The sequence below is a fragment of the Akebia trifoliata genome, unplaced genomic scaffold (assembly GCF_017979445.1).
Source record: "Akebia trifoliata isolate Shusen 1 unplaced genomic scaffold, ASM1797944v1 Contig00886, whole genome shotgun sequence".
NCBI lineage: Eukaryota > Viridiplantae > Streptophyta > Magnoliopsida > Ranunculales > Lardizabalaceae > Akebia > Akebia trifoliata.
Window position 1 is genome coordinate 756 of NW_028237303.1, and position 24,301 is coordinate 25,056.

A 24,301-nucleotide genomic window follows, 5' to 3' on the forward strand; every position below is an offset into this window, starting at 1 on the left:
GAAAAAAAAATGATGATATCTGAATTCGAATCTGAATCCGATCAGATATCACTACTAAACATTCGAATTCAAATTCAAAAAATGTATCGGATATCCGATTCGAAAAAAAAAATGTTATAAAATACCATCATTCTCAATCGGTAAAAAAAAACAAATCGATTTTCATTTTGTTTTTTAATCTTCTAACTATTTCAATTTTAAAATCAGATAAAATAGGGTTTTATTTTGTGTGTGTGTGTGAGAGAGAGAGAGTATCTTTGGAAGCTCGTCGGTCACGATGGTTATGATCCGTCGGTCTGATTTTACCGAGAGACGAGAGAGAGAGAGAAAGAATGTGTATCTGGATGTCGTCAACTGGAGAAGACGATGGGTATGGAACTCACAGTCGAAAACCCCCTCACCGATCGTTAATGGCTACTGGTCCTTGTGTGGTGAGACATGAGAGAAGATAAAGTTAAAAAGTTTTATTTTGTTGTATAACATGCATACACGACACTTATATATACATATATAAAAGTTTTGTTATAAAACATGAATACATAATATGTATATTATATCGGACCGGATATTATCAGATCGGATTTTACAATATCCGAATTCGTATCCGAAACTCATTCAAATTTTAAAATAACATCTGAATCCGAATCCGATATCCGAAAATTTCGGATAATATACGAATTTTCGAATTCAAATTTGGATTTCGACTATCCATTGACACCCCTAGTAAATGGCATTAAAATGTCCAATTTCTATGAATCCTTATTGGATCGACCGATCCGATCCATCTAAACCAAGCAATTGACACATAATAAGTCCAATTGGGTAACCAACCTTTTTCCTAACTCACACAACTTTGGCGATGCTAACAGTGTACATCACCTTGTCTTCTCCGTCACTTCTCTCTATCTCTATTCTAATTTCTAAATCCCTCTAAAGCCAACTTTTAATCTCTCATTTTCTCCAAAGAAACAGAACCAGAGAAATAGAAAGCAAGGGAGAAAAATAGAGTTAAAGATCCATTAATGGCGTCTCTTCTCCTTTCTAGGGTTTCCCCAACCTCCACAACAGCAATATCCTTCTCTTCATCCTTCTCCAATGGCCTCCATTCCCATCCTCAATCTCATTCCCCATCGCAAGATCTCAACAAAATCAAAGAGATCTTCATGCCTGCTCTTAGCTCCACCATGATTGAAGGCAAGATCATTTCTTGGGTAAAATCTGAAGGAGATATCCTCTCCAAAGGTGAAAGTGTCATTGTTGTCGAATCCAATAAAGCCGATATGGATGTCGAAACTTTCTACGATGGAATTCTCGCCGCAATTGTTGTCGGTGAAGGCGAAACCGCTCCTGTTGGTGCCCCAATTGGATTACTTGCAGAAACAGAAGACGAAGTCGCAGAAGCTAAAGCCAAAGCTTCAAAAATCGATTCTTCTCCTCCTCAATCTCCGTCACCACCTCCTGCTTCTGCTTCTGCTTCACCTCCATTGCCATCTTCTCCGAAAACCACTTCTCCGACAGTTTCCGAAGGGTCAAGAAAGATAGTTGCGACCCCATTCGTGAAAAAGCTTGCAAAACAGCATAAAATTGATATTGGATCGGTAATTGGGTCCGGATCTTTCGGTCGGATAACTCCAGCAGATATCGAAGCTGCGGCCGGAATTTCTCCTTCTAAGAGTAGTGTGAGTGTCCCCAATGTAGTTTCTCCCAAGCCCTCCATTGTCGCTTCTCCAAAACCCTCGGCTTTGGCTTCTCTTCCTGAAATTCCTGGTTCAACCGTCATTCCTTTCACAACGATGCAATCTGTAGTGTGGAAGAACATGGTAGAAAGCCTATCGGTGCCAACATTTCGTGTTGGGTACCCAGTAATGACTGACGCTCTTGATTATCTCTATGAAAGGTACAATTTTTATTGGTTTTTGGTTAAATTTGAGTCTGTTTTATAGGATTTGGGGATTTGAATTAGATGAATTTGATAATTTCAGGTGAAGCCTAAGGGGGTGACGATGACTGCATTGTTGGAGAAAGCAGCAGCAGCAATGGCACTCGCACAACATCCGGTTGTGAATGCGAGTTGTAAAGATGGGAAGAGTTTTACCTATAACGGTAGTATAAATATTGTTGTAGCGGTGGCAATCAATGGAGGGCTCATTACTTCTGTTTTACAAGATGCAAACACGGTCTGCATTTAATAAGATTACTCAAATCTTCAATCTAAATCTAAATATATTGGATAAAACACCTTAATACAATCTATATAAAGAAAATAGGGATCAGAGAAAGTACTTAGCCCGAAGTCGCAATGATTCTTGGCTTGTTGTATGAGGTGATGCAGTCGATAACTGTTTCTTTGTGACCAATGTGATCGAGAGATGAGAGATTACTTTGAGCTATCAGAGATAGGTAGAGAGATCGATAGACCACTTCGAGAAATGAGAGATGAGATATAGATAAAACGAGGATCAGATTTAGATTGAGAATGATCGATCAAATAGAATGGGAGATAAGATCTATCGAGGGGGACAGATCGATCTATCAAATAGAGTGGGAGATAAGATCAGTCGAGGGAGACCGAGAGAAAGAATGAGAGGTCGATCGAAAGAGAGATTGTGAAAGAGAGATGGAGAGGTCGATCGAGATAAAGAGAGAGAGAAAGAGCGAGGTTGGTCGAGAGAGAGATGGAGAGGTCTATCGAGAGAGATAAAGAGAAAGAGAGAGGTCGATCGAGATAGAGAGATGAGATCGAGAGAAAAATCAAGAAAGAGACTGAAAACATGGTCAAAAGGCCATAGAATTTTAGATTTTAAAATTTGTCAGGCCAAGCCCAACAATTTTTTTGATTAAAATTTGAGATTTTCACGTAGTGTGGTGGTGACATGTGTCCACCTTGGTACACATGGGCTATTGAGGGTTGAAGAGTTGGATTTGGGCTTGAGTTAGGAATATGAATGAGTTTAGACAAGTTTGAGATTGATTTTATGATTAGATTGGGCTTAGGAGTTGGATACGGGTTTTCTGACAAGACCCATGGATCTTGTGGTTGTTCCCTTATATCAAATCCTTCTTACACATGTTTTCTTGATCGCTTGACATGATTCGGACTAAAATGTGGTGTCTACAAACCTCTCTAATGGAAGGATCTAATCACTTTTCATTGTGAGATATTGAAGGAAAGAAGAATAAATATATATAGTAAACAATTCTTCATTAATTGCAACTTCAAGTACACACACTCTCTCTCTCTCAAAATTGTAGAAAATCATAGGGAATTGGGGAAGAAGATGTAGCCTTAAATTAGCCTAATCTATTAACATTTGTGGCATTTTCTAAAAGTACAGCCTAAGGAGTATTTATAGCCCAATTGGCACATTCAAAGGTTGGTATATGTGTGAGATTACTGATTTCCATCATCAAACAAGTAGGAGCAGGAGCAGGTCATGATCTCCCACCCGCGTCACCACCCATATTGGTCATGCCATGGTGGTGTGGTATTTCATCCTTACTTGATTTTCTCCCTCTTATGCCTTGAGTGTAGTAGTCCCAATTTTGCACAATTGCTCCTCATTTGCAATATATTGCCTCCGGGCACTTACAAGATAAATCATATAATATTTGGCTTGTTTAACTACACAGAAATATCTGCAAAAATGCATGGATTAAGAAAATATTTAACATGGGGCATCGAAATGATCTCTAACATAAATGATTCATAAACAGATGGATTCTAGGAAAAATTGATTATGGATCATTTTACAAAACGAACCTTAAAAGAAAAGGGATTCTTGAAAAGTTGATTCACCAAAGCATGATAAACATAGCCCAAATGAAATTCAAAACAAAATCAATTAATCCCACCCAATCAATTGAAGGATCGACCAAGTCAATGAGTCAACTTCGTTTGACCATAGTCAAATTGGGTCAACATATCATGTCAAGATTGGATCCAAACAGGTCAAATGGAGTGTTCATGGATCAAATCTTGCATCAGGTCCTACCTAGGTTCGATTTGGTAGAATGGATCGGGTTTGGATCCTGTGCAACAAATTTGTTGGGCTTCAGTCATGGTCTATTGACCAAGGTCCTCAGTATCTTCCCCTTGACTCGTCTTGGGTAAATGACCAGGGCTAACCATGAATAAAAAATAGGCTGGCCTCCTGTGCCTTGGATTGGTGTAGGCCCAACAACATTAATGGGGGGATTGAGAAGACGATGCCACAGTTGATTTGGGCATCAAAATCATGGGTAAAACCAAGGTTTTTTTTCAAAATCTTTCACTCTCTAATTGAGAATATCAAAATTGAATATTCAACTTTCTCAATCGATCAAATGTGAGAACTCGATCCTTGCTCTGATATCAATTGTTGGGTTTCAAAACCCAATAAGCATGGATCAAAGAACCAAGAAATGAAAAAAAATTATTTTAATATTAATTAATTGTAGACGTTGGAACTTGTACTCTTTCTTAAGATTCAAGAAACTAAGATTTTTTTTTAGTATTAATTTGTTTAAAGAAAGAAACAAGTTTTTTTTAATAGTAATTAATTTTACACGATGAGTTTAGAGTCCTAAAAATTTTGTAATCTAATTTATTGCTCTAAATTAGTGTTAATGATTGAGGTTATTTTTGAAAAAACAGAAACACAACATTTACTTATTACACCCCAAATTCTTAATTATTTATACACCCCACTTAAAGATTAAAACACATTCTTGAAACATTACAAAGCTTTGACTAAAATTATAATCTCAACATTACAAAATTTGTAGCATTCATTCAAACAACTTCAGTATGTCTAAAAAAAAATTAGAAGAGAGAGTTTTTATATTTGCACTCTAACTTTTACTTTTTCTCATTCATTTACCTTTTTTTTTTCTTTTCAATTGGGGCATAATAAGTAAAGTTAGGGTGTCAATAACAGCTCTCTTTTTAAGGATACAAGAAACAAGTTTAGAGTCCTAAAGATTTTGCAATTATTTGTTAAGCTTAAATTAGGATTAGTGATTGAGGTTAATTTTTGAAGAACAGAATCAGAGCGTCCGAGAGAAAATCTGTTAAATTTGCCACCAAAATGGTACGCTAGAGATAGTAGTACATAACCAGAGAGATGTGATCCACTACTCTCCATTCTAACACGTTCGTTATATATTGATATTAGGTCTACTAATTTCCACTCGTCACAGAAATAGGATAGAAATTGTAGGATCTCTCTCCACTAGCTCAATTAGGAAAGCACCCAACCGAGATGAAATTGGAAATCCAATTTGATTGTTAATCGATTTTTCAATTTCAACATTATTCTTTTTAAGAAACACTACAATCCTTATTAAGAAACTAATTTGTTTGGACCAACAAAAAAAAATATTTTTTTCAAAAAAAAAACATATTAGTCCACGATTTTTTTGAGAAAATATCCCTTTTGAGGAACAAAATTCCCAACTGTCCCTGTAAATATTTTTTGTGAGTCCTTGTTAATGGGCCAAGTTGTTGGACTTTTGAATTATATGGACCCAACAAAGCCCAGTATGATTCGCATGAAGATTTTCTATTTCCATTTGGGGAAAGAGAGAAGACTTAGCAAACACTGATGAAGGAGAGTCTTGATCTGGTGCCGAAACCCAACCTTCATCAAGCACGTGATGATAATAATGAGAGCTCGTATGGCACCCCAATTTTTTACTTACTACACCCCAATTTCTCACACCATTCAAATATTACAAAAGTTTAGCACAAATTATAATCTCAACATTCTAACCCTTGTTCAAATAATTTCAGTAGTTGTTTACAATTGCGATTAGGCTAATAAAATTCTAAACCCAAAAAATATAAATCTAGTAAAAGAAAATTACAAGAGCTTTTCTAATGGCACCCCAACATTTACTTATTCTCAACCATTTAATTATTTTCTTCATATCGATGCCAATTACAGCTCTCTAAATTTCTCAACCATTCAATGATCCTTATCTGCTATAGGGTCCACCATGTCTCATTTTTCTTTCTTGGAAAGTAGGTGAAATATAAGGCTGTCAATGAATCGGGTTCAGGTCAAATTAGGATCCTTCTTCCAAGCAAGAACGGTTTAAAGCCACAAGGATATATTAGTGGGCAGAGGACCACAGATGTCTTTCACAAAAGAACCCTACACGGTTCCATAGAATTCCATATAACTAGGACTTCTCATGTAAGGACTAAGAAAGACCACACAAGGAAGTCGTCGCATATATTTTCATAATGTTAATGCATTTTTGTTTGGATGCAAGCTTCAACTCTCAAGATGCTTCAATGGGAGTTCTCTTATAAGAATCTGATGTGAAAACTAATTGTATTGGTTTTGAAACAATCATCTTTCAGTCTGATATGCATTGAGTGTTTGAATATATAAATAATTTATATTCATATGTAATATATCCCTAAATTTCACAGTTTGAGAGTGAACAATAAATTTACTTGTCTCAACAAACATTGGACTATCTGTCAAATATTTAGGAATCAAAATTAGATGAAGAGAATGTAAAACTCTGTCTATTCCCGTTATCGCTATAAGATCATGCAGCAACATACCTAAATTCTTTAGTCTCCAATTCAATCACGATATGGGACTATTTATAAAAGAAATTCATGTCCAAATCCTACCTTATGGCAAAAATTGAGAAAATTAAGAATGCCATTATGAAATTTTAGTAGGCCAGTAGATGATGAATTTTCCCAATTTGAGAAAGATTTAATGACTTCATAGTCACCATAGGATCGAACAAGGCACAATTGGTCCACTTTTTTTTGCATGGACAGACGACTGACGACTGTTCAATTCATGCTAATTGAGTCAATGCATAGAGGGAAATTTTGAACCAAACTCCCAGTCAAGCTAAGGATTTCTTGGTCAAGTTATCAGGATCATTTTGATAAAATCAAGAATAATACATTTTGAAATGTATTAGTGATCACTAAACACAATTTAGTACTTATTGGTAGGCAACCCAAGTGTTTATAAGTTTTGAGTCTTGATTCAAATAGGTCTAACTGAAGACATTAAACTAAGCGTTTCTTGGGAGATAACCTATATTGAGATTCTCTCTAATTCATCTTAGGGGTTTTCTTTAGTCAATTTATATATATATGGGAAATGTTCGGCACCAAACATTTTGGCAAAACATTTTTCAAAACATGGGTTAGAAGTTTTGGAATGGGCTGATTTTTTGTGAGGATGATCTCTACGGTGAGGAGATCATCATCACCAAAAATCAGCTCATTCTAAAACTTCTAATCCCATCAAAAATGGTTTTAAAAAAATGGATTTGAATTTGCCTTGCTACTTTCTTTTGGAGTCTTTAGAAAATATGGCTTCTTCGTTATCTTCAATCTTCAAGATATCGTTTTTAACGGGCACCATCTCGTGACTAATGAGCAGATTTTCCAACTCATCCACTGAAAGCTATGTCGCCTACTGGGTAATAGTTGTCACGCATGACGTGTACTCTCGTCGTAAACTGCTGATAAAGAATCTCCTCATCTTGGAATCTGAGATTTTATTCTCTAGATCCAATATAGACAACTCCTTACATGCAGTCTTCCTACGAAAGAAATACTCTACTACCAAGAGTTTTCCTTGTTCTAGACTTCCAATCTCATTTTTTAATAGTTGAAGGCAATGCATGTTTCTCTTTGAGAATAGACCTGCAAAAATATCCCATGCCTCTTTTGGTGTCTTTGTATCTGAAATATATATTAGCATGTTATCATTTACGGATTGCTTCAGTGCATAAAGAACTCTACCAACCTTGACATTCCACTTTGTCTCCGATGTAGGGTCTTTTAGTCGAACCATGTTGTCTCCACACATCATGTCTTAGAGCTTGTGACCCATCATGTACAACTCTATACATGATTTCCATAAATCATAGTTAAAGTTGTTAATATTTCGTGAAGATGAGAAAATCGAGTCATCGGTCATCTTCTTCAATCAAACTCATTGCGTAGCCGTGCCGACAACTTTCTCCCAATGAATCATCCCGCTTTGACACCAATTTTAAGATTTCTATGTAGCAGAGTTGAAATTTTCATGAGCTTTTATTATTGGGGGTACATAAAGAAAGAAGGAAGCATGTCACATGCTACACCACCTAGAAGATGAAGGAGAGAAGTTGAGAGAGAATAATAAAATAATGTAAAATTTTAATTTTTTTAGACAAAAATTAACACATACTAAATCATGGCTATCGGTGTCTTTATATAGAAAATAAATTAAACTCCTAATTCAACTAGAATTCTTAAAATAATCTAACTCGATTTAATTAAAAACAATCATAATCTAACACAATAGAATCTCAATCTAACTCTATTTAATTTAATCTAGGAACCATTCCACCGATCCAATAATTGTAGGTCGGTGATAACTCTAACATACTCTGCATTCACTATGTGAAAAAGGCCCATATTTGACGGTCTTAGCCTATCAAATTTTGAGAAATTTGATGGACCTTACCGTCAAATATTCTCTTGTAGAATTTTTTTTTGACGGCCCTGGACTATCAAATTATTGGAGAATGAACTTAAAAAAAAACAAACAAAAATCTATTGAGTATGACCGTCGAATTTGGAGGTTTAACAAACAATAGCATGATTCTCTAATTCACCAATCATAATAAACGAAATAATAAAAAAAAAATCAAAAACAAAAGAAAAATCATAAAACAAACTCCAAATTAAATTAAACACCACTAAATTCATTATTATATATTGAAATTCCATTACTAAACAAACTTTAATAAAAGCAATTAGGCTCTAACAATCCAGATCCCAAGTACAAGACTAAGCCTCAAAATACCAATTCCAACAACTAAAAATAAGGGAGTAGAGACAGATGCTAATTGCTTTCTTCCAGTCTTTTCATCAAGTGGTCTACCATTATTGCTTTCTCCTGAAAAACTCCTATCAGCACACCAATCAGCTCAAATTAAGATAGAAAAATAGACAGTTGTCCCAAAAGTATTTCATAAATGTGTAGTGAACTCAATATAAGATGGCATGTTGAGTTCCTTGGAAGCCATTAAAGGATCAATTTAACTTCACCTGAGGCAGAGTCCATGCTGGCATTTTTTGCAATGTCTTCAGCTACAAATGAAGTCGCGACACTAAGGAGAGGAATATTGAATATCTTGGATATAATGTTGAAGATTGATATAGAAACACCTGCTGAAGCTAACTCCACAGAACCTCTTGAACACAAACAGAAATGTAAAATCTTTCAATTATTGGATGGTGACTTAAATTTATGCCTGGCATTTTAACTTCCATACTTGAAGAATGTAAGAATCATGGAAATAACTATGCAAACAAATTCAATAGGTTGATCCAGGGAGTCAATGACAACACAACTAAAAAACAGGATACATATATGTAAGCTAATCCCAAACATAGGAAACAAATTGTCTACATCAAAATTGGAACAAAATTAAATTTGTAGCAACCAAACCAGCCAAATGACACACAAAAGCCATATGGATATATGTTCCTCCATTCAATTTTGTCTAAAGCCATATCTCCTTTACTTTTCTAACATAGATCTCATCAGGTAAAATTACACCAAATATAAGGGTACTCACCATAACAACTTCAGGGAAGGGTTTTCTTTTTTCTTTTTTCTTTTTTCTTTTTTCTATTTTTTTTTTTTTAAATGATCGGTAAAAACTTCACGTAATTTAGTTTTTCAACTTACAAACACCGAGAGGTTGTCAGGTATCTCTATCTATATCCCATTCCACATGATAAAGAATCATTATTATACTATTGAAGATATGTAATCCACCAAATTCATGAACTACTCATGCTGAAGAATCAGCATGCATCATCTCAACTTATAAAGGTACGTTGCTGAAGAATCATTACTCTAATGAAGTGGGTCACAAGTTATTTGATGGTTCTCATTACAAAGTAGAATGGTTGAAGCAAGCTGTTATTGAATAAAGAAAAGGCATGCATAATGGTTATGTTATTGAATAAACAAGTTAAACATAGAAGAAAAGAAACAGAATGTATCCAGAAATTCCAACATTCTAGTTAGACAAGCCCACCAGCTCACATGCTCAATGAGGTTAAGTTAGAAAGTGAGTACCTTTATAAGTTGATACTATGAGAATTCGATTGACCGGCAGGACTAACATTGCAATTATGAAGAATGGGAAAAGAGACAACATACGTTTCCCAGGCTTCACAAGATTGGCAGGTAGAGAACCCCAGAAAGAGTATCTTTTGTTCTATTTTTGTTTCCATTATCTGAGAAACACACCCAAGTTGAGGTTCTCCTGTTTAGTTGTGATTTGCTTGGGAGTTAAGCCCTTTGAAAGGATCGATGTCTCTTTAATGTTGGCTCCAACGATGTCTGCCTTTGTTCTAGCGGTGGCATCAGATTGATTGCGGGCAGGAGTTGTTGGCCGTGTCTGTGACACGCAATACTAATTATCATTGTTAAATCATGTTTACACTTATCAAATGTAAAATTTTCTAATAAAAATTTGTAAATATTTAATGTATTTATGTATCAGGCTGGAATCATACCTGCCCTATAGCTTCTTCCATGGTTTTTGATGATCCAACCTTCTTACTAGGCCCACCATTTTCAATCCCATTGATCTTCCCAATGTTTGTGCAATCGGTTCCATTTCTTTTTGAATTCGAATTTGAAACGGTAACACTTTGCATGCATCTAGATGCAACCACCACTTTCTCCTCTTTGATAACAATTTTCTGCCTTGGGCTCTCCTCCTCTGTTTCTAATAACTCCCTTGATTTGTCTTCTCTATATTTTGCCATGCACTATGAAATTTAGCTACTTAGTTTGATTTATGATGGTCTGAGTGCCAGAATGATTAGGACATCAGTCCTCCCCAGACTCATCTCTTGATAGCACAAGAGGGTCCATCACAAAGCCTAGTGTGGAGATCAAGGGAGAAAGAAAACTACTCTCTTGTACAAAGGCGCAAGTGTATGGAAGAATTCAAGCAAGCCCATGCACAAATCATCAAGCTGGTGATAAGTAATAGAATCTTCAACTTCACATGTGTTCTTGGACATGGGGGATTGAAATGATGGTAGGATTAGTATATATATATATATATATATATATATATATATATATATATATATATATATAAACTAATAATTGGGATGAAAACAGGTCAAACATCAAGCCATGTTATAGAATATAGATGAAGCCAAATTCAAGGCAACCATCAATACTTGGAAATATCTAATTAAATCGTGACATTTCGATGACGTTTATCCATTAGCACCCACACAATACGACTAAGTAGATATCTACTTAAATCATGACATCCGATGACGTTTAAATAAAAATATTAAAAAAGAACCCTCCTAAAAAACAATGGATTAATTCTTTTAAGTATTTTATTATTACTTTTTTTTAAGGTGCAAATTAACTAAGTTTGTTTAAAGTCGTTGAGTGTCAATATTCGATACCATAACCATAAACCATGCCTAGCTATGCTTACCACCATGTAAGTCCGGACCCAGAGATGTGAGTATGATATGATGTCTCCTACAATGTTAAAACAAGAGTGATGATAAGATCCTAATATCACAATGCAGCAAAGGTGGTTGCCTCTTGTGGCTGTTAGAATGACAGTCTCACATTGCTTGTGGGAGTCTAATCTGTGCGGTATATAAGGAGAGGCAACCCTCACCTTATAACCATGGTTTTGAGGTTGAGTTAGGCCCATGGACCTTAACAGTGGTGAGTTTCCATTAGAACAAAAAATTCACCTTGCGATTCTCACTTGCAAACAAAATCTTAACTTGTTGCTTGCAAGATGCCCAACAAAGTCTTTCAAAATGAAAGATCATACTTGTGTGTGAGTATTAAAAAGAACATACTTTCATAAAGGAATCTCACAATGTCAATAATTCACCTTTACTTCTGTGCTCCAAATGATTGGATAATGTAAGTGGCTTTTATTAGCCCGAAGGAATGCACATCCATGGAAAAGTTTACAAGTTTGGATTTGATCCAATTAAGATAATCAGGTAAGAGGAATGCTTCACAAACCTTAACACCTTCGGCAATCAGACCTTGTGCAAGAACAACAGAGGTGGTTGTCACATCCCCAGCCTGCCTTACCAACTTAGCACCAATGTTCTCAACAGGGTCCTCCAACTCGACCTAAAAAATAGTTCTTGAAATGTTACGGGGAGGAAAATGTTTCTAAATCAATAATTTGGTTCAACACATCTCAATATGTTTAAAAGTATTACACCGAAATCACACAAATTGTGTCTTAAAAAGAAAAGTAAAGCAACTAAATCTAATTATTTAGTGTTGTGCATGTTACGAAGTCTGCTCATGTGTCTATCTGCAGCCATGTAGTATCTGAAGTAATAAGTAATTATATTTTGTTTATTCTCAAAAGTTTTCCATTGAAATCGTGGATGAGCTAAGCATTCATTCAGGTCTCAAATGGTTTAGTAGTATATTCTACGCATATATGCACTTCTACAAAAGTTTCTGAATAAAACCTTATGTGTGCATAAATCATGAGTATGAGCAAGATTACTTCACTAATTAAAGCTGAGCGAGAGAAATTTTAGTTGGAATGAGGTTTATGTCCTAACCTGTAGGGTTCTTGCATACCGAGTGAACTTCAGTTTTTACTATCACAAGATCTAAAAATTGAACATCGTCAATTTTTCTCATTAAAATTTTCTCAGCCTGGAACATGGAAAATCAGAGTTTAGTAAGCATGTAACCACATTGCAGGGTGATTTGACAACATTTGAGAGGACTACACCTAGACATTCTCCTCCACAGCCAATGTTTAACATATGGGTTGGAATGTGAAAAGGTGTGTATCAGGGAACCAAAGCAGAAAATAAGAACCAAGGTTTCAAAAAGGGCAGGCATGGACGTACCTTAATCTGATACATCTTAGTAGCTTTGCTAGAGGTGCAAAGACCTGCAATGTCTCCATTGCAATGTTGGACTGCATACAGAGTAATAATGCTTGAATAAAAGACAAGAAGGGATCACCTATTAAATACCAAACCAAGAATTTCATTACTTGCTTATGCTCAGGCAAGTATGAAAGAGTATGCATGTTATGTAATTTGTCAGCTAATTTGACGATTATTACACGGACCTGTAAAAAAAGGCTGATTTAGTCGCCATCAGACGAAAAGGCATATCCATAATAAAAAATTGATTATTGGGGTACCAATGGTTGAACCTTCACCAAATTAAAAACTATCTAATCACTACTCTAGTAAACGTATTGGTCGATACCTTCACCAAATGTATATAATTTACCATTAATTGACAAGAACTTACATGCTTCAATATGAATAAAAATTCTTTATAGGGATGATCGGGACGAACCTTCCTTTCTGCTTTAATTTTGCTACTCACAAATTGATTGAAGAAACACATTACCACAAAATTATAAAAATAAAAAGAAAGAAAATAGCATGAGAAATAGTCAAGTTCATATTCCCACATAAATATTGAATTTATCCAAATAAATGGATTCGTCCCAAGTTTTTGGTAACAATTAGGGTGCCTTTGGGTTATTGCTAATGATACCATTACAAGTCACCTTCAAACTATATAAATGAGTCCATAATGGTCTCTTTTTTTTATGTCTATGAATTCTCTCTTGGTATTACTGCATCTAATGCAATGTTTTCCTATAGAAACTAGGGGGAGCAACTGCAGATATCTTTCTGACCTCCTACCCTTTGAGCTTATAGGTAGAATTATAATGGAAATCCCATGGTTAGCTTGGAATTATGATTTGTCTTTTAAGTATGCAGCACACTGCTCATTGATTACATGAATTCTCAAAGACATAATATGTGAATTGATTTTCTTTATTTCCATTCAGGCAATTCATGTGACAACATAGTAGAAAACATTACATGAACTAGTATGAAGAAAATAAAAATGAAAGGTGGACTAAAATGAAAGAAGGGGATAGAGAAGGGGACATAGATACCTGTGACCACCACAAAAGAAACCTTATGATATGCCAATCTAAGTTTTCAATCCATCGTCGAAGCATTAGAAACATAAACAATACCACTGCTAGTAATTTGGAAGCAAATATAAAGTCATTGCCAACATATTCCCTAGCTCTCTCTCTGACCAGTAAAACTCCTTAATATAGTGTTAGGATTCTCCCAATATTTTCCTAATCGTTCTCTCTTTCGATAGTTACTTTAATAGGGGAATTGTTTCTCTATTAGGTTTCTATTTATTTGCTTTAGATAGGATTGTTCCTTTGAGGGATTTAATTCCCATTAGGATTGTTTCATTGGGATTATATAAGGATGTAATTGACTCTAAGAAGCCTAAACAATTTAATGAAAATAACCAAGTTCTAAGGAGGCAAATCCCCTATTGAGTGAGTAAAAATTCGTTTTTCTGCTTGTTTGATCCCTGAACCCTATTATATACATACTAGATCCTACAATAAAACTTCTGATTTTTCAAACCTTCGATGAAACCCAATGAAGGAAAAGATTTACAAATGTATCGGAGAATCAATTCACCCCGACAATGTTATTTCAGTAAATCAGGTAAGTACACAAAAAATTACAATTATTAAGATAATTTCTGGATCAAGCACCATCAAAATCCGATTACAAATATCTCGATTAATATATCAGGGTTCTTTAAGTGAGAGGAGAGGCAAAAGTGCATTTGGCATTAAACAACTAAATTTTTTTTATTGAACTTTGAATTATCCAAACCGTATAAGATAATAAAAAACATCTGATTGAAAACGTGGATGATCACTCACCTCAACAATCAACGTAAGGGAACTTTTTGTTGAGCTTGATCTTCTCTGGTTCTCTTTGATCTTCTGCTTGAAAAAATTCAACTAGAGATTTGTTTCATCAACTCTCCTTCAATATCAAACAAACAAAAGCTAAGTGTTGGAATCGTAAAAAACGGAAGGCATAAACCCTAGAAATCCAAAGAAATTCTCTTGCCTTCAGTATCCAGATCTCGTTGTCTAGAATGCAAAAAGCCCTAATAATGTCTTCTAGAAATGTAGGCTCCAGTTAACCCTAGATCTCATCTTCACTATTTCATTTTCAATGTTGAGAGATCGCGAGATCAGATATAGAGAGAGATTGTAGAGAGAGATGTGATCGAGGGAGAGGACACAGAGAGAGATTCTCACAATCGGGTGAGACTCACGAACCAGAGAGAGAGAGAGAGAGAAGGAAATCGCAGATCAGAGGGAGATTCTCCAAACGGGTGAGATTCTCACGAACCAGACAAAGAGGAGAGAAAATCGCAGATCAGAGAGAGACAGTGAGCGTGAGAGAGAGACGAAAAAAAATTTATACAACTTTCTCTAAATTTCGTGGGCCCCGCCCGTCAAATTTAAATTTCTAAAAATCGTCGGGCCAAGCCCAACATTTTTTTTTAAATAATTTTTATGATTTTCACGTAGTGATTCTACATACAATGTAAGCAATTGGAGCAACAAAATTTGGAAAACGTGTGTATAGGGCGGATGCCACCCCGTTCATTATATATAGATATTGGTCTTCTAATTTCCACTCGTCACAGAAATAGGAGTGAAATTTGGAGGGTATCTCTCCACTAGCTAGATTAAGAAACCACTTAACCAACAAAATTGAAAATCCAATTTGATTGTTAATCGATTTATCAATTTCAACATTATTTCTTTTTAAGTAACATTACAATCCTTTTAAGAAACTAATTGTTTGGTTCCCATACAAAAAAAAAATTAGGAGTTCACGTCAGGTTGTGCCAATTACATGTCTCGAGCATACAATTTGCCATGTATTGAGGCTCTGTAGTTGCCATCATATTAATGAAATCGCCTATAGGCTTTTCTATATCGCTATTGCCCTCCTGTGTTATTTTGCATGTGTGTGTGTTTTTGAGTTACTCCAAGCTTACTCTTAGGTTCAGTCTTCCAGTGCCTAATCAAAACAATCTCTACGAGCACGACCATGAGAACCTGGCTTGAGTTGGCTGTCTAGTTGCCAAATGAACTAAATCTAGTTGCTGATGATGATGTTAAAAATCTTGATGAGGTGACCATGGATGGTGGTATGCTATATGACAAATTTACCACCACAATAAATAATGAGAGCTTCTATTGACACCCAAACTTTTACTTATTACATCCCAATTTCTTAAATTATTTATGACACCCCACCATTATTTATTTATGACACCTCACTTAAAGATTAAAGCACACCATTCAAACATTACAAAGGTTTGGCTCAAATTATAATCCCAACATTACAAAACACTATAACACTTGTTCAAACAATTGCAATAGCTGTTTACAATTATGATTAGAATCATATAAAATCCTAAATCCAAAAAATATAAATCTAACAAAAGAAAAATACGAGGGCTTTTCTAGTGGACCCCAACGTTTACTTATTCTAAATCATTCAATTATTTTCTTCATATTTTAATTGGGGTGTAATGGGTAAAAATTAGGATGCCAATTGCAGCTCTCTAAATAATATAGATGGTCATGCCAGACCACAGTAACCTGGTTGGTATTCCATTCAATGATCCTGATCTGCTACAGGTCCACCATGTCTCATTTTTCTTTGTTGCAAGCAAGAGAGAAATTTCCAAGTCACAAGTGACAATTAGTGGGCAGAGGTCCACAGATGTCTTTCTGAAAAGGACCCTACACGTTTCATAGAATTCCATATAGCTAAGACTTATCATGAAAGGACTAAGAAAGGCCACACAAGGAAGTTGTCGCATATATCTTCATGATGTTAATGTATTTTTGTTCGGAAGCAAGCTTCAAGTTTTCAAGATGCCTCAATGGGAGTTCTTATAAGGATATGATGTAATAACTAATTGTATTGGTTTCGAGTCAGTTTTTCGCTGCTCGATCTTATGTTAAAGACCAACATAATCTTATCTTTCCACTAAAAGACAATAAGAAACATTCTCCTTATTAACTTAGTAAGAGTTTTTAAGCCTTACTAATGGTCGTTTTGCTCAAATAGATTTATCACATTAGCAATCCAACACCACAATTCTTTAGATTTCGTCGAAAAACTTAGATAAAAAAAATAAATAAATAAAAATAAAAAATATATTTCCTTTAGGTTTGATCCAAGCTTTTGAAAATGAAAGGCTACTAAACTTCCACGTACTCCAGTATTAAAATTAAAGTTCAAAGGTGGAAAATAACTTTTTTCAATTTCTTTTTTTCAAAATTTGTAGAATTTTGTCCTCTACAAAACTAAAGCATCAAATCATATTTTTGAATTTCACGAGATGAGCCCTTGGACCCCCTAGTAAAGGTGAAATCCTTACTAACTTAGTGAGGCTAGTCGGACTTAATGACAAATGGGTAGGTGTATTATTGGAAACAAAATATAGTAGAGGATGCTAAGTCCTCATAAGGTGTTGGAGATTAGCATTCCTCATTTTGTGAAAAAAAAAATGTCGCGTCAATATTTCAAGAAAAATATATAGTTATTTCAGTAATTGTTTCTTAAAAATATTTATACAATATTGATCTCCTAATTAAAAGATGGGTATTTATCAACAGTAGTCATAAATACACCTGGGAAATTGAATTTTGTATCAAAATTGCACCTACAAAATTTTGTCTATACCAAAATACCGTCATATTCCAATTTCCCAGGTGTATTTGCACCTCAGACAATTAAAATAATAAAAAAAATTACGATTTTTTCAAAAAGTCACGTTTTTTACCTTTTAAACATGTTTCTTTAAAACATAAAAGAAAAAAAAAAAACTAAACTGTTTCTTTTTTTTAATGCGGGGTTTTATACATAATAAAATTTGGTGATTCATAAGTATAAGAATTTGAGATTTGATGATCATATTTTGATGTATTTATTTTTTATTTTTAATAGGGTGTTATTTTGATTAAAATATATGTTAATGGGTAAATTTTGTTTTGGCATTATAATTTTTAGTATTTTATATGGTATTCATAATTTTTTATATAGTTTACATCTCTTCTGTTTTGTGTTTTTTTTTTTTCTTCCTTTTTTCTACTTTTTTTTGTCTGAAGTTTTCCCTTGCAGTTTTAAACCTGTTCTTCGACTTTGGGATTATGTTCTAATGTCCTAACGTACACATTAATAAAACCCTTAAAAGATAACACCTTGCACCTGTATGAGTGATTTTTTTGCTCATGTGGCGCACATGACATGAACAATAGAGCGAAAATTTCCCTCTTGCCAGTACTTCCGTTGCTCATAGATTTAATTTTGGGATAATGACTGAGAGGGACTCTTTATTGAGTATATGTACTGATTAGTCCCCTAGAAAAGAATACATACCATTTAAATACTAATTAATAACATATTTACCTATTAAGGATCTTTTGAAGATTTTTTAAAGAAAAATACTTGAAATATCTTTTTAACAACATTACAAAGTGGTTTAAAGGGCACTTTAAAGCTCAAAATTTGTTGAAAGGGTAATTATATGTTTTTGCTTCAAAAATCCTTTTTAGACTAATATTTGATAAAATGAGTACTAAAGAGTCCACATTTTTTTCATAAGGGATTTTTTGGTATATATTTTCCAAAATAGATCTTTGGAGTAATTGTCTTTTTAATTTTTAAGATTTCAAATTTTAGAAAGGGTCGTTGGACCCACATTGACTATCACATTGACAATCTAACAATAAAACCTTCTAGATTTCTTGTAAATATTCATATTTAAAATTAAATTTTTTTATTTTTTATTTTTTGAGTTTGATCCAAGGTATTAAAAATGAATGGCTACCAAACACCCAAATTAACAAAAAAAAAATTAATAAAACAAAACAAAACAAAACAAAAAATCAACAGTAAAAAATAACTATTTTTTTTTAATTTATATAATTATATCCTCTATGACCCATTGCATCGGATCATGTTTTTGAATGTCACAAGTTCTCGTAAAATTTTCTTATTTTCACTATGGGCAGGAGAGAATCTCTCTCTATCGCTGATTTCATTTGCTCCACATGTCAAACGGCTGTTGGGATGTGAGAAAAAAAAATCAGCCCACCTGTATCACTTAAATCTATCTTCCACTCTTCTTTAATTGACTTTGACTTCGTTTCTCACTCTATTTTCTTATAATTCTTGATGATTTTTATTTGAAACCATCTCTCTTTCACAAACGGATACACACAGAGGAGGATTAATATTCGTTCTCTTTCCGACACTCTTCATGTCTCCAAATCTAAGCATCTTACTTTTACTCTCCTCTTCTTGTCTCCACATCTTAGCTTCATCGTATCCCCCACCTGAAACTTCAGGAGATAAAGATAATGAAACTTTCTTTACAGAGTGCCCATCGAAAAGATGCAGCCCTGAAGGACCTGAAATCAGATTTCCATTCCGACTCAATAATACCCATCAATCGTTTTGTGGCCTTAAAGGATTTGAATTATCATGCTTAGGTAACGAGACCCTCCTCCACCTTCCTTTCTCGGGTGACTTCTATATCCGTAAAATCGATTATCTTAATAACTTCGTCTCCATCATCGATAAAAATGATACATGCCCTTTGCGAAGCCTTCTCAACATCAACTTGTCAAGTTCTGTCTTCAATTTCACCGAGTCTGCGTCTGATTTTATCATAATGAAATGTCCTAAAAGTACGACAGTCAGTACAAACCATGGTGAAATAATTGGCCCAATCAATTGCCTCAGTAGTGATGGTAATCCAGCTTTTGTCTTTCTGGAGACCTACTACTACCCATATGACCTGCCTTTGAATTGCCCCATAATTAAAAGAGCTAGGATTGAGGTAAATGAGATGCTCCTCAAAACACGAGAGATCGTGGTTGGGTGGAATGGATCAGAGAGCTGCAAAATCTGTGAAAAGAAGGGAAATCATTGTGGATTAAACAGCGCAAGGAACGGAACTATCTGTCGTCATATAGTCGTCCCTAGTAGTAAGTATCCCCATTTATTTTCTTCTATTCTATTATTAGATCTACTCGGTTTGACACATTGCAAAAAATTATAACTCATTAGGAGTTGAATTTTTGACAATTTATTAACCAAAACGCTGAAGTGACTTTAGTATTCACTCCATTTCACGCTTTGCCGACGAGGATGGAATGATGGATGTGGGTAGGGAAACCTCGATGCTTTTCATCGAGTTAACAAAGTGTGAAACGAAGTGAATTTTAAAATCTCTCTAGCACAACTTATTCATTAAATAGACTTCATTTTTAAATGTGTTTCACACTGCAGTTAGGAGGAGGTGCGAAGATAATAATCATATATGATTTTCACTCGTATCTCGGGTAAACACATTTATGGCCACCCCATCAATGCAATGTGATACATAATGAAATACAAAATCCCTCTAGGATCTTCCTTCACTAAACCATTACTTTAGTTCATTTATTTTTTTTATTTATATATGAGCCATAAATTATTTTCATGGACTATTGAGTGAAAAGCATCTATGGTTTGGTTTTGTATGCACCTCTGCATCAGCCAAGTGTGAGTCGATGTCCACCAAAATTCCTTCCTTTTTTTTTTATTTTGTATAGAAAACGTTAACCTTTGACAGACTTTTCTTTCGTAGAGGATAAAATTCTATTAAATTTTCAAGTTTGGTGGGTGTTCAGTATGTGTTCATTTTCAAAAACCTAGGATCAAGCCTAAAAAAAATTTGCATTTTGAAATTTTTTATCTTAGTTTTTCCATGAAATCTAGAGGGTTGTGGTGTTGGATTGCCAATGAGGCAATCCATTTGAGCTCAACGACCCTTAGTAAGATTTCAAATCTTACAAATTTACTGATGGAAGTGTTTTTCAAGATTAATATAGTAGAGGAAGAGGGAGACATGAAAACAGTTTCAAGGGTATCTTGTGTAATTTATTAGATATTTAAAAATAAATTGATAATTTAGTATGTTCAGGGTATTTGGGGGTATTTTGTGTTATTAATTATGACGGAACTTGGGAAAAGTCCTTCAAAGGGTAACGTTTCAAATTTTGGGTCTTGATTGGTCCATACTGAGACCTTTTGGTCTAAAAGTCATTTTCCTTTTTCTTTGTTTTATTTTTTTAACATAGACACGTATTTAGGTATGTTAGAGCCAACTGATTTTGTTGACAGTGATCACTGATCATCCTGTTAAGAACTACTTAATGTATATTAATTAGGATCATCCAAATACATTCCAATTGACCCTAGGGTTGCAACCTGAATGGGCTGACCCGAACTCAACCCAATTTATAGGCGATCTTGAAATAAGTTATGTAGAAGATGAGTTGAGTCTGAATTAAAATATCTCAACCCAACCTCACTTCATGTTGAGCTCGGGTTAAGGGTTCGGGCAACCAAACTTAATCTAGACCCGATGTTTTATGTTAATATATCAATATTTTATATTAATTATAAAATAATATTTCTTTTTAAAATATTTTTTAATTATTTCTTTCTATATATATATATATATATATATATAATATATATATATATATATTATATATATATATTCAGTTTTCTTTGTATATGTGTTTATATATAATCAATTAGTTTTGTTTTTAGAGTGATATTTCTCATTTAAGATATAAAAAAAATTATTTGTTCATTAAAATGTAATTAGGTTAATTCAACTAGCCCAATCCATTCAACCCACCAAAAATTACTTTACTAGGGTTAACCCGAACTCAACCCAATTTTAAAAGCTCAAGCTCAAGTTGAGCTTGGGTAAATGATTTCAAGCCCAATGATCGTGGGGAGTTAAGTTCGGGTTGAGGGTTCTACCATAAGTTAGGTTGGGCCAGGGTTTACCTCCCACTCACTGAAGTTACAACCCGATAGGAATGCATGTAGATATAGCAAATATTTTTTAATTGCTTATGAAAAGCAATCTTTATTATTTTACTTTCAGGGAAAACAAGCTAAGGGGTATGATGGTAATTGTGCACCATTTTTGTAAAGACTATAGACTCATGAAAAAATTCATAAGCAAACACACGATCTCCATAGTTGGAACATGAAATTGGGATAAAAGATGTATCTTGAGGATACATAATGCATATCCCTAAGATCTATTCAACCGTTATATTTCATATTTTAATGGTGGGATCCCAACTCTTTCACCAAGTAACATTTATTTCAGAAATGTCATTGTGCAACAATAATCATAGATACCTTATCATTTTTGCATTAAAAAAAAAAGTTTTTTTGGGGAGTACTGGTAGAAAATAATGGATGTGATGACATAGTATAATCGGATTAGAAGAGTTAGGATACAAATACAATAACTCAAATAGGATTTATATGAAAATTAAATGTGATGACGATTCGAAAGATCTGTAATAAAATGAATTGCTTTTGTAGTGTGTTTCCATCCTTTTCATGGGAATATGTATTATTTTTTATGAATATAGATTATGATTTTGTTGAAGGGGATTTGGTCAACCAAAACCATCTTATGATAAGTATTTTACTATTTAATGATTTCACTATTTAACCAAAAGTAATAACTTTTAGAAATAATATTTTGGAAAAACAACTTTTATTATTATTATTATTATAAATTTTTATTTTGACTTTAATTTATGTTTAAGATATTCACTATTTATGCATAAATATATGCTGTTATGTAATATTTATAGATTACATTATAGACGGTTAGACACTATGACTAAATTATACTAACTCTTCATTTCTATTTTCTCCAGGTTCTCATTCTCATGCCCCATTGATCATAGGTTAACTCCTTAACTATTGCAAATTCATTTAAAAATTTTTCTCAAGTACTACAAATTATTATATTGGTGTTAATTACCTCTTTTGGGTATTTATAGGCACAAGCATGGGAGGCGCCATCATTTTATTATCAATATTACTTATTGTTTTATACTTGTATCGGAAAAGTGAACAACAAAAGAAAACTGAGCTGATGGTCGAAAGGTTCCTAACAAACTACAAGACCTTCAACCCGACGAGATATACTTTTGTAGATATTAAGAAGATGACCAACAAATTTAAACACAAATTGGGGCAAGGGGGTTTTGGATGTGTGTACAAAGGAAAGCTTCACAATGGATTCCTAGTGGCGGTCAAGATGCTCGAGATTTCTAATGGAAATCGAGCAAATTTTGTCAATGAAGTGGCAACTATCGGTAGGATTCATCACGTCAATGTAGTTCGCCTTCTTGGGTTCTGTTCAGAAAGAACTAGATGCGCTCTCATCTATGAATTCATGCCTAATGGATCACTAGAGAAATTCATTTTAGCAAAAGAAGGTAACACAATTCATAGACCATTTACTTGGGAGAAGATGCAAGAAATTGCGATTGGCATTGCTCGTGGGATTGAATATTTGCACCAAGGGTGTGACCAACGCATCCTCCATTTTGATATCAAGCCTCACAATGTTTTACTAGACCATAATTTCCAGCCAAGGATTTCTGATTTTGGGCTTGCTAAGTTATGCTCCAAGGACCAAAGCATTGTCTCCATGACAGCTGCTAGGGGAACTACTGGTTACATTGCACCCGAGCTCTTCTCGAGGAACTTTGGAACGGTTTCCTACAAATCTGATGTTTATAGCTTTGGAATGTTGATGTTGGAGATAGTTGGTGGAAGGAAGAATTTAGATATCACAGTTGAAAATCACAGCCAAATTTATTTTCCAGAATGGATATATGAGCAATTAATTCAAGGGAAAAATCTAGAATTACTCACTCAGATAGAAGGAGATGATGAGATCATGAAAAAGCTTGCAATTATAGCGCTATGGTGCATTCAATGGAGTCCGGTTGACCGTCCCTCCATGACATTGGTGGTCCGAATGCTGGAAGGGGACTTGCAAAGCTTAAAAATTCCTCCCAAGCCATTTTTTTCTTCTAGTGATCCTTAGAACAGTGCAACCTTACTCTATGGTAAAGTGTTTGCTATTTATGTATAACAATAAGATGAATACATCTGTGGTAGTAGGAGATATCCAAGCCTCGTAGGAATTGAGTAGGATAAAGTGATTGTACTTTGCATTTATGAGTTGTATATGTTTCCTCTTTTTAGAAATTTAAATAAAAATAAAAATAACAAAAGTATAAAATAACAAAATATGATACAAAAATGTTATGATTATTTTAGGGTTTCTATGAGGGAGAATTTTAGTTTTAGTTAATGGAATTTTAGTTTGTGTTCTCCTTATTTTGATTTATGATTTTTTTTTTTATCACTATTGTTGGTTCTTTACTTGTTGTACCTATTTTTCATGGTAAATTATATCTTTAGCAATGGTAAGATCTCCTCCTCTCCTAG

General features: G+C 34.2%; 4 protein-coding genes across 10 annotated transcripts; 2 read left to right on the forward strand and 2 right to left on the reverse strand.

Annotated features, from left to right (window-relative positions):
• The first annotated feature begins 869 nt into the window (after window positions 1-869).
• On the forward strand, window positions 870-2,221 carry LOC147380903 (dihydrolipoyllysine-residue acetyltransferase component 4 of pyruvate dehydrogenase complex, chloroplastic-like). Its single transcript, XM_086431090.1, has 2 exons — window positions 870-1,897; window positions 1,983-2,221. Exons 1-2 carry the CDS (start codon window positions 1,023-1,025, stop codon window positions 1,984-1,986), a joined length of 879 nt encoding a protein of 292 aa, XP_086287216.1. The 5' UTR covers window positions 870-1,022; the 3' UTR covers window positions 1,987-2,221.
• Window positions 2,222-8,744: 6,523 nt separating this feature from the next.
• Window positions 8,745-10,228, reverse strand: LOC147380904 (protein DETOXIFICATION 45, chloroplastic-like). The gene is made up of 3 exons (XM_086431089.1): window positions 10,107-10,228; window positions 9,065-9,208; window positions 8,745-8,912 (listed from the first exon to the last, which is right to left on the reverse strand). The coding sequence occupies exons 1-3, from the start codon at window positions 10,186-10,188 to the stop codon at window positions 8,770-8,772; spliced, it is 369 nt and encodes a 122-aa protein (XP_086287215.1). The 5' UTR covers window positions 10,189-10,228; the 3' UTR covers window positions 8,745-8,769.
• A 653-nt stretch (window positions 10,229-10,881) lies between these two features.
• On the reverse strand, window positions 10,882-13,445 carry LOC147380905 (uncharacterized). Of its 7 annotated transcripts, none has more exons than XR_015174957.1 (4): window positions 13,332-13,348; window positions 13,066-13,143; window positions 12,917-12,987; window positions 11,908-12,170 (listed from the first exon to the last, which is right to left on the reverse strand). XR_015174957.1 is itself a non-coding variant. In XM_086431087.1 (4 exons), the coding sequence occupies exons 1-4, from the start codon at window positions 13,428-13,430 to the stop codon at window positions 11,922-11,924; spliced, it is 501 nt and encodes a 166-aa protein (XP_086287213.1). In that variant the 5' UTR covers window positions 13,431-13,445; the 3' UTR covers window positions 11,908-11,921. The 7 variants fall into 7 exon arrangements, 1 of the variants encoding a protein (XP_086287213.1); XM_086431087.1 differs by having other exon boundaries at window positions 12,917-12,960; window positions 13,035-13,143; window positions 13,332-13,445; XR_015174954.1 differs by lacking the exon at window positions 13,332-13,348 and adding an exon at window positions 10,882-11,056 and having other exon boundaries at window positions 12,057-12,170; window positions 12,917-13,209.
• A 5,669-nt stretch (window positions 13,446-19,114) lies between these two features.
• LOC147380906 (rust resistance kinase Lr10-like) lies at window positions 19,115-24,085 on the forward strand. The gene is made up of 3 exons (XM_086431086.1): window positions 19,115-19,953; window positions 22,711-22,740; window positions 22,837-24,085. Exons 1-3 carry the CDS (start codon window positions 19,224-19,226, stop codon window positions 23,892-23,894), a joined length of 1,818 nt encoding a protein of 605 aa, XP_086287212.1. The 5' UTR covers window positions 19,115-19,223; the 3' UTR covers window positions 23,895-24,085.
• The last annotated feature ends 216 nt before the right edge of the window (window positions 24,086-24,301 follow it).

Bases quoted from the DNA above. Each gene is read 5' to 3' on its own strand.
- LOC147380903 (XM_086431090.1), top strand. From the start codon at position 1,023: ATGGCGTCTCTTCTCCTTTCTAGGGTTTCCCCAACCTCCACAACAGCA.
- LOC147380905 (XM_086431087.1), bottom strand. From the start codon at position 13,430: ATGTGTTTCTTCAATCAATTTGTGAGTAGCAAAATTAAAGCAGAAAGG. The intron at 13,144-13,331 runs GTAAGTTCTTGT...CTTTTTTTACAG, and splicing joins TTTTATTCATATTGAAGCAT to GTCCGTGTAATAATCGTCAA. The intron at 12,961-13,034 runs GTGATCCCTTCT...GAGACATTGCAG, and splicing joins CTTGGTTTGGTATTTAATAG to GTCTTTGCACCTCTAGCAAA.
- LOC147380906 (XM_086431086.1), top strand. From the start codon at position 19,224: ATGTCTCCAAATCTAAGCATCTTACTTTTACTCTCCTCTTCTTGTCTC. The intron at 19,954-22,710 runs GTAAGTATCCCC...TATTTTCTCCAG, and splicing joins TCATATAGTCGTCCCTAGTA to GTTCTCATTCTCATGCCCCA. The intron at 22,741-22,836 runs GTTAACTCCTTA...GGGTATTTATAG, and splicing joins TCATGCCCCATTGATCATAG to GCACAAGCATGGGAGGCGCC.
- LOC147380904 (XM_086431089.1), bottom strand. From the start codon at position 10,188: ATGTTGTCTCTTTTCCCATTCTTCATAATTGCAATGTTAGTCCTGCCG. The intron at 9,209-10,106 runs GTACTCACTTTC...TGTGTTCAAGAG, and splicing joins CATAGTATCAACTTATAAAG to GTTCTGTGGAGTTAGCTTCA. The intron at 8,913-9,064 runs GTGAAGTTAAAT...GGAGTTTTTCAG, and splicing joins CAGCATGGACTCTGCCTCAG to GAGAAAGCAATAATGGTAGA.